The 9,469-nt window shown below is 35.8% G+C and overlaps 1 protein-coding gene across 1 annotated transcript in view; it reads left to right on the top strand.

Annotated features, from left to right (window-relative positions):
• Positions 1-9,469, top strand: part of LACE1 (lactation elevated 1) — a gene marked incomplete at its 5' end in the record, with an annotated part of 54,349 nt that overhangs the window by 14,555 nt on the left and 30,325 nt on the right. Inside the window, 2 exons of the mRNA XM_010083970.1 lie at positions 1,201-1,300; positions 3,642-3,700. Coding sequence (XP_010082272.1) covers positions 1,201-1,300; positions 3,642-3,700 — 159 coding nt within the window. The remainder of the gene's footprint in view (positions 1-1,200; positions 1,301-3,641; positions 3,701-9,469) is intronic.

Below are 9,469 nucleotides of genomic sequence, written 5' to 3'. Positions count from 1 at the left end.
GTGGTGGAAGAGGGAAAGAAATTATACTAGTTAAAGTCTTTCTATAGATGTATTCCCATCACAACATATACGTCTAAACTGATGAAGGCATAGCAATCTGCCAACTTTTTGTGCAATGAGTGTATATAACTCTCAGCATGCCACCATTTCTTTATTTCCTTAGAATTGGGGTCTGTTTTTGTAAGTCAAAATGCAACAAGTGTCTAAATAATAATCAAAGGGAATGCAGGAGAAACAAGTGTAAATAATAAAGATGGTGTACTTATTAGGATTGCTAATCTCTAGGGAACTCCTCTGAATTATAAATTATAAATTGCTGTTGTAACAATGGGCTTTTTTCACAAAAATTTATATTTTTTTTCATTTGTACAGACTGGTTTCTGTTTCCTTATATTTCTTGTTACTGTAAAGCAAGTTTGTTAAGCTAAACCTAGATATTTAAAGAAATTTTACTTTATGGCTTATTTTTTAGGGATTTTTTTTTTCCTCCACAGTATCATTTGTTCCACCCATTTTTATTTTTTATTCGTGTTTTGTGCCTGAAGGTTAGAAGAGGCTGACTGTGCTGGAAGTGACTGCCTTGCCTTTTGATTATTCATGGACAGTAATAGAAGGCACTTAAAAAGAACAATGAAATTGCTTATTTTTGTGATGGGCCATCTGTTGAATTGTTTTTTGCAACAATCACACAATAGTATCTATGTCATATCATTCTATTTTCAACAGCAGCTGATTTTGTATAGTTGGCTACTTGTCTTTATTTCTGAAGTCCCATGACCATTTAAATTCACCTCTGCAAACCTTTGCCTCAAAGGTAATAGAAATGTAAAACAGCCAGTGTGTATTTTCTTTCTGTCTTCTGTTTTTTTCATGTTGTTTCTAATTAATTAGGTCTCTTAAATCTGTAAGTCTGTTTTCTGGGTCTCCCACCTGTAGTTTTATAATAGAAGTTAACATGGAATCATTTAGCAATTGGTAAAGAAATGGTGGAGTTCTGCAGTAAAGAGTGGGCAAGTTTTGAAAGACTGTGGTACATTCACTGCTTATTAATTATCCCTTTTATTTTTCTCATCAAGCAATAATTAGAATCTTTCTCTATGGCTTTCACTAACAGGCATTTTTTCTAGCTACAAAGCCACTTGCAGATCTATTGCGGCAAAAACTGAAAGCAAGATAAAACAAATGTGTTGTCTTCTACAGGTCACTGACATTGCTGATGCCATGATTCTGAAGCAGCTTTTTGAAAATCTGTTCCAAAATGGGGTGGTCGTTGTGGCAACATCTAACAGGCCACCAGAAGGTAAAAACAAACATGTTGCTAATATTATCCAAATACAATGAATGTCAGTAACTTACAAAACAATCATATTAAAATCATCAGTATTTAATACTAATAAACTCTCTACTTTTCAAGAATCTGTGACACTCCCATTTGTCCTCTTTTTTTTTTTTCATGTTCTTAAGGAAGAAAGGTTTTTCACTAAGTCTCACTCCTCTCTTATCTCAGACTCAAGATGTTCCTCCCTCTACTTCCCCCCAAATCCTTTTGTGTTTTCTGATCTTCTCTACTCTATCCAAACCAGTGGGAACGTATTTGGGAACAGGGGAGTTGAGGAGGGATGAAATACTGCCTCTGATTTGGATGTATTCCAGGACAGGAAAAGATTGTATTCTGTAGAAGAGAGGGGAAATGAAATAGTTGGGAACTATCCTTGGTTTTTTTGAAGCACTGCTCTTTAATGTTCAGGAGAGATTTTTATTATAACTTGGGGATCATATCCCATATCTTAAATTGAGATGTGAATTTGTGACCATTATTGTTGTATGGGGTTATGCATTAAGTCAATGTGTCAACCTGAAAGACATCCACTTGTAATAGCTACCCAACAGAGAATGTCAAGAACGGCATCTGCAGAACCGAGCTGTATTGCACTCCAAATGTCACTGCATGTCTCTTCTTCCCTTCTCACTAATCCTGCATGCTCACAGTGTGTCTCAAGTCCTCCCACCAGAAAGAGCATTGGGTTAGTGTCGTGTGCTGCATCAAGGTTTAAGACTGAATTGAGAGATTCGTTTCTTGTGGATACAAAGGAGGAAAGTGGCTTTTTCATTAGAAAGCAGATGTACCCAGCTACTGACCATTAGTGATAAACTTAACCATGTTAAACTTCTGCCCCAGAGGAATATGAGGGGAAATACTGAGGTGCAGTGTTTGAGGAATACTGGCTTCATTTCTTCAACAAAATTACTGTTTTTTTTCTCTCATCCTCAAAGAAAGACATGATGCAAAACTCACAGCCTTATTAACTAGAAAAACTAACAGAAATAGCTGTCCTACAGTACTGTTACGTGTTTGCTAATTTTTGCAAGTAAATACAGGATTGATTGCTGTTTTAATAAATGTGTAGCTATTGTGATTTGTAGAGTTATGAATGAGAATGATACATGGCTTCATACAACTTTATTAGTAATTAGGGTGTAGTCACCTTCACTGATAATTTTCCTAAATGTTTCTGTGTGTGTATCCAATATTGTGAAAATCATTCTGTAGGTATCCTATTGGTTTCTCATGCATACTGTACCCTCTGTCCACCATGGTGCTGGTGGAGCATAGAAGCTTTAGTCTAGTTGTAGCCTTCAGGCATTATGGAGAACATAGATGGTGTTAATAACGTGGTGTGGTCTTCACAGGGGATTTTAGTGACAACTCCGCCAGGAGTCTGTGTTCTCTTATTTATTCTTCCTGTCAGTAGTATGTGCTGTATGGACTTTTTATAAGGCTTCCTAATACTCATGAAACAGAGCAGCCCATCATACAGTCTAAGTGATAACATTTTCAATGAAAAAGTAATTCTGTTGTGAACATGTTAGGCGGTTGAATAGTTTCCAGAGAGGAGAACTTTATGCTATATAAAATATAGAGATAAATAAGATATGAAATGCTGCTTTGCAGGTTTTTTTTATTCATTTGTATTTTCTTTGTCCACAGATCTGCATTTTGTTACATAACATCCTAATATAAATATATATATTTAAAATTCAGTTGTGTTTTTAGCAACTTTGCATAAGGTTACATACTCATTTAATTTTCTTTTTTTCCTCCTTAGGGATGACCCTTTTTCTTGCTTTGGGAAAAGGGCGTACTTGGTAGAATTGCTAAGAAGATAGTGTACCACAGTACACTGAATAGGAATGATACTAACTTTGTAAACTCAAATAGCATATTTTTAGTTTAAGTTTGTTTTTTCTCTTTTACCAAATACTTGGGAATTAGCATTTGTGTAGTTCTGGCCTTATAATCGTACCAGTGTGTACCCAGCATTGCAAATCTTTTTTTTTTATCCTTACTTTAAAGCAGATGCTGGCCTTATTCCTTCTGCTAAAATCAGTTATATCTCGTTAGAGATTTAAGTCATCTTTCACTCCCTGCCTTTTTCAGACTTTCTCAGGATGTTCCTTTCTTCCTTAAGAATGTATTGAATTTTCATACAGTAAAAGATGATAAATCAATTTCAGTTCTCCTTTTCCCACTTTTGTTCCTTTTCTCTCTGGCAACGCAGTTTTATTTGCTAGACTAAAAGACATGCTGACATTGTTATTAAGACTAAGTAGCAAAATGGTACTGATTTCCTTTCTTTCAGATCTCTATAAAAATGGTCTTCAGAGAGCTAATTTTGTTCCATTCATTGCTGTGCTGAAGGTAAGGAGAGTCACTCATTAAATGCTTTTCAGTTTTGCCTGCTGTATTAATAAATTAGAGATTTGTACAGGATTGCTTTGGTATTAGCTTCCAGTTCAGATGAATATGCTTTAATTGTTTGGGGCAAAAATAATTGAAGGTAAGGAAAAAAGGAACTCTTTCTTTCTAGAACTAACATGTCTTGAACGCTGGACATTTAGTATGACAAAAAGTTATCTTTTTGGCTAAGGTATCAGAATTAGTTTGTATGAATAGGACTTTCTTACTGCTGTGTATATGCCGTGTGGCTTGGTATTCCTTTAACAGTTACACTGTGGTATACTTGTGGAAGACATCTTACACTTATTATGCTACAAAAACTTGGTGCTCCTTTGGTGTAAGGAAATCAGTGTTCTGTGTGTACCCCTCAGTTACTTGTTTCTGGATCTGTGCATTTTTTTCCCTTCCTGTGCGCGTGCCTTTCGGAATGGGTATTTGTGAGGCACCGTGTGGCGTCTAACAAGTAGAGGTTCTCAAGCAAGCTCCCTGGATCTGCATGTTGTGGTGTGGCAGGCCATAAACTTCATAGTTGCTTAATTTAGATTAAAAAATGGAGCATCCTTTTTCAATGTGAATAATGCAATCAGTGCTTACTTTGCTGTTAAAAATAACATATGCTGAACTCGCTCTCTAAGTTCTGGGCGAGTTGCAGATATTTTTAGTTCACAAACGTGAACAATAATGCAATCAGTGCTTACTTTGCTGTTTAAAATAACGTATGCTGAACTCGCTCTCTAAGTTCTGGGTGAGTTGCAGATATTTTTAGTTCACAACCGCATTGTATTGTTAAGTTATTGAGGGCCAGCGTACAGCTCCTGTGTCCTGCTCCTCCTGGATTGACATGACATGTAAAATGGAAATAACAGCACTTCCCTACCTCACAATAGTATTGCCAGATAAAAGAACAGCAAGCAAAAATGGAAATAACAGCACTTCCCTACCTCACAGTAGTATTGCCAGATAGAAGAATGGCAAGGAAGTTGTTGAGGGTAGGTTTGGCTTAGTGAGAAGACGTTTGGAATTGCAGCATGGATACGCTGCTTGGGTCTTTCTGCTAAGGTGGTCAGCAGTAAAGTGGTTGACAGTGCCTGGTGCTTTCAGGGATGTGTTTTGGAATCATAACATTGCCTAATTGCCTAAGCACCTTTGAAAATCCCATCTAATGTTGACATTTGAGCAATTACCAGGTTTCAAAGTTAATATGACATTGACGTGAATGTAGCACTCCTTTGTATCTCAGAATGGCTGTGTATAAAGTCAGGGATGTTACCAGGGAAGGTGGTTCTTATCTGGGTGGCTTTAGAAAAGTAAGAGACGTAAAAATAAATCAACAACCACTTCAGATTCTTGAAAAGGGTTTATTCTGTAGCTGATTGCATGGCATGCAAGAGAGGTACTGATTGTAGAACATTTTCAACAACAGTAGTAGTTTCATAGAACAGCAGTAGTTTCAAATGCATTTGCTTTTTGAAATGCAGCATCATGCTCAGTCAGCATCTGTGGCAGATCTTTCTTTTCCTTGCTGTTAGCCAGTTGTCTTTTCTATGTATCTTTCCTTGTTGACTCTGAGTTTTCTTCCTTGATAAATGTAAAGCTCTTCCATTTCACTGATGATCAAGCTTAAAGAATATCTATCGTGTATCCTTATTTGTAATTTTCTTTTTTCTCTTTTTTGGCTAGCAGAAGAAAAAAGTGAAACATAGTTTATGCATACAGAATACCTCATCAGGACTGGGAAGATAGTCTAAATTTTTGGAAGGGACCTTGTGGATAGAAACCAAGAGAAGCCCTAAAGGTGCATTGGTTTAGAGTTGAGACAGAGGATGGAGGTAGTGCAAAAAGAAACAAGTAGCACAACCCAGACTAGAGGTGGACGAACATTACCACAGTAATGAATGAAGGGAGAAAAAAAGTTTAACTCTGTGTTTTATTCACAAGAACCTTACTAAGAGTCTGGGTTACTTCTTGTAATTTTTTCCCTTACATCTTTGTGTACTAACACTGCTCTATAGATGCCTTTAATATGTCCCTTCAGTAAATATTACCAAAATAACATGATTCTTTCCCAAAAACGTAATGCCTGAAAGGTAGGTCAGGTAAGCAAATGCTTCTCTGATCTTAGTTGGAAAATGGAAGGGTAATGGCAAGGTATTAAGAATAATAATTTAAAAATAATTTTTAAAAATTGCAAATGTATATTTTGAATTCAACACATCGAAAGTAGGCATTAAAAAAAACACACTGGAATGTATTTTAAATGAAGATTTTAACAAGTGACCTTTATGTTACTAAGGTATAAGTAGAACTAAATTGATATTCTGGCTGTGGTGGTTTGAGAAATGCAGATTTAGGCATCAACATGTGTTTAATCTGTACCATGGCGTCGCTGTATCTTTTCTCATGGCAGTGGTGCTAATGGATGGAATAGTGTCTGCATCAGCTGTTTATAATTCCATGTGTGACTTTAGGATATATAAAGATGATATCTTCCAGGATTTTGCATGGAAATATAATGGAAAAATATTATATTGGGTGCTTGCAAATGTGATTTACTGTTTTCTGTGCCTTCACCTCATTCCGAGTGCCATGTGTGTCTGTGGTGGCATCATTCTCATCTAACCTGTTCCCTGGCAGTGGCTTTGACAACTTGGACTAACTTCTGTCTTCGTTTTCTCTGGACTCAGCCCCCTGCAGGGCTTTTGTTCGGGGTTTGGTGAATGGGGCTGAATGGATGGGTTGGTTTTGTTTGTTTGGGAAATTAACTTTTATGATCATAAATCTTAAAATAAGACTTTAGCACTAAAAGTAGTTCAAGTTCAAGACAGGAGCTTCAAATTCCTTTAAATATTCTTGGAAAGATGGGGTGAACGACAGTACATTTCTGTGAAGAGATGCTTCACTTGTTATAGATTTCAGGCTGTTTCTATTCCTTATAAATGGAACACATAGTTCCTAGGTACCCTGGTAACTGTTATACAAAAATCTTTCCCTTCAAATGATCAAAAGAAACAACTTATTTCCTACATCTAGAATCACCCATGTTCATCCTTGATTTTTTTGTTATTTTTGTTTTCTTTGGGTTATATAATTTCAGGATCTGGTTTTGGATTTCTATTTTGTACAAAGATAACTACAAACTAGTTTCTGTGGAATAAACAAAAAGGTGAAACGGTGCTCTAAGGAAGATAGGGTTATCTTGCAAAGTCTCTGTAGGTGGGCAGGCCACTGAGACTACTGGCAGCTCTTCCTACCGTGCCTGTGTCCCCGGCTCAATTATGAATCTATCCCAGTGCTGTGATCTTTTGAAATCTTAAATAGTTTGAGATCTAATTTTTCAGCATTTCTTTAATCCTGTAATTTAAAGAGGTAGTTTTCATAAACAGGGAAAAACTCTCAATAGATCGGTTTCTTGTTGTGGTTAAAATTCTTTGGGACACAATATTATTTATGGAAGGGCTTTGTTTCTGCAACAGATAAGAGTGCTTTTTCAGTCCATGAAATTTTATAAAGATAGAGCTTTAAAAAAGATAAGAAGTATTAGGAAGGAAAATCTTTTAATTCTATAATTGCAATTAGATTCAGTCCCTTCTGATTGAGCTTTTAATCTTGCAGTGTCTCTTACCAAGCATTTTAAAGTGCATGGAACTCCTGAGTGATTTTTTTTTTTTTTACAAAGGCAGTTCTTGAAAAGAAAAACATTACTTGCTCACAGTTACTTTGTTCAAATGCTTAGAGCAGAAATACTCCAAAAATTGTTAATTTAGACCAATAAGAAATATAAAAATTTTCTAAACATTTTGAAACTGATGTACAAATAAAGTTATGTATCTTTAACAACTTAATGTAAGATCTGAAGTGAGGCCCTTAAAAAAAAAGGAGAAAGCATGCTTTATCTCACTGGTTTGTCAGTAATTTTAGCAACATTTTAATTTTTGCAGACATTTAGTGAAGTTGTTTACATCAACGCTTAGCTCTTCTGGAATCCTAATTCTAATTCAGTGGCTAGTTCAATGCTTAATTCTTCAGATGAACAGGAAGGAAAACTCCTCAAATAGTTTGCTGTGTATAATATATGACTTAAATGAGTTGTTCTTGAGTTTCCAAAGGTTTCCTGGAGCAGTAGTGTGAAGTTTTAAAAAGTCAAGCCGAGTCAAAATACCAAATATATAACTTGTGCATTTTGTCAGGTTTTCTTCATGCAGTAGAGCAGTAGACCTCCACTGCACTAAATTCTAACTGAAAGTCAGGAGATTTTAGGGCCTTTCATAGCCTGAGGTATAGTTTTAAAAGGTATAGTTTTAAAATAAAACGTTTGGCGTTGGCTGCCTTTGCTTTAACTGAAGAGAAAGAATCAACCAGAAACCTGCTGTCAGTAGAACATGAAATTACTCTAAGCTTCCTATCGTGAATTTTTTTTCTTCTTAGGGACCAAGTAATTGTTTATTTTAAAACCATTTGGTTAAAATTAGTCTTAACAGTAAGCATTGTACACTCTTCTCAAATAGAAAGCAATGTATTTTTATATGCTGTATTGTTCACTGTCTTTCTTTAAATTGGTTAGTGATTATTTATTGTCATTGTTGCCTATTGCTGTTGGTTTTGATTAGAACGCCTTTTCTTTCAAAGCAAGAAATGGAGGAATTTAAAAGTATTTTCACTTTTCAATAACTCAGTTTGAATATGCAAAAAATATTTGTTTAAACATTTAGAGCTGTCCCTAAGGAGATTCTGGGAGTTAGTTTTGTACAAAGGCATTTGGTAGATATAAAATGTCTTTGATGGTGCACTCAGCTTTTGTCCAACCACCTGTGTGAGAAATGCAGGGATTTGTTGATTGGCAGATCTGCCTTTTTTCCTCCCCTCCAAAAAAGTCATCTCCTTGATGAAATTGATTTGTCAGTTTGTTCCAGTCTAATGGTGTGATAGCCCAGCAGCTTTCAGTATGTTGAATAGTTAAAACCTGCTTTTGAGGTCAGTGTCAGCCACTCTGACCCCTGTGAACTGTCACCTGAGTCAGAATTGCAGGGATTAGGCCTTTGATATTGTGATGGCTTTGCCTATCAATTGACTTTTTCATTACTGAAGATGTTGGGCCTTTTGTTTCCCTTCTTAGTATGTAACCAAGCAAACTCCTAAGCAGAAAGAGCATTTGTTCTTGTTCTCTCTCTCTGCATGTAATAGACATCTTTTGTGATGTCTACCTAATTAAACATAGAAGAAATAAAAAATAGAAAATATAGTGTGATTGCAAGTATTTTTGTGCTGACCATCAGTATAATTTTTGAGTAATTTTAGTTTGACAAATTTATAAGACTGTCAACCGACAAAATGTATTCAGAAAGCAAGGTGTGAGGTTAGAACTTGCCAGCCCTTTCAGCCTTCTAAGCCTGTGTGTGTTAAACTGAAACAGAAGGATTATTTTAATTCTGTAGTTCAGAGTGCTTAACTGTTACAATATTTTATAATGTACCTATTGCTTGTGTGTTCTCTAGATATTAAGCTGTTTGCTTTGTTTACCTTCCATGTCTGTCTTGCACACCCACCCTTGCTCCTAGACAGTTCATTTAGATGCGGATCAAAACTTTATCTAAGGATAAAATAGTTGCTACTGTAGCTCGGTGTCAGGCTCCTTACCTTCTCACTTCCTTTAATTGTTAGGATTTCTTGTTTAGTTTCTTTACTCCTTGATTAAAACGAGTAAATCAAAGGATATCATAGATATGGAATAGC

The sequence above is a fragment of the Pterocles gutturalis genome, unplaced genomic scaffold (genome assembly GCF_000699245.1).
Source record: "Pterocles gutturalis isolate BGI_N339 unplaced genomic scaffold, ASM69924v1 scaffold18115, whole genome shotgun sequence".
Lineage (NCBI taxonomy): Eukaryota > Metazoa > Chordata > Aves > Pterocliformes > Pteroclidae > Pterocles > Pterocles gutturalis.
This window is presented reverse-complemented; position numbering and strand designations above follow the sequence as displayed.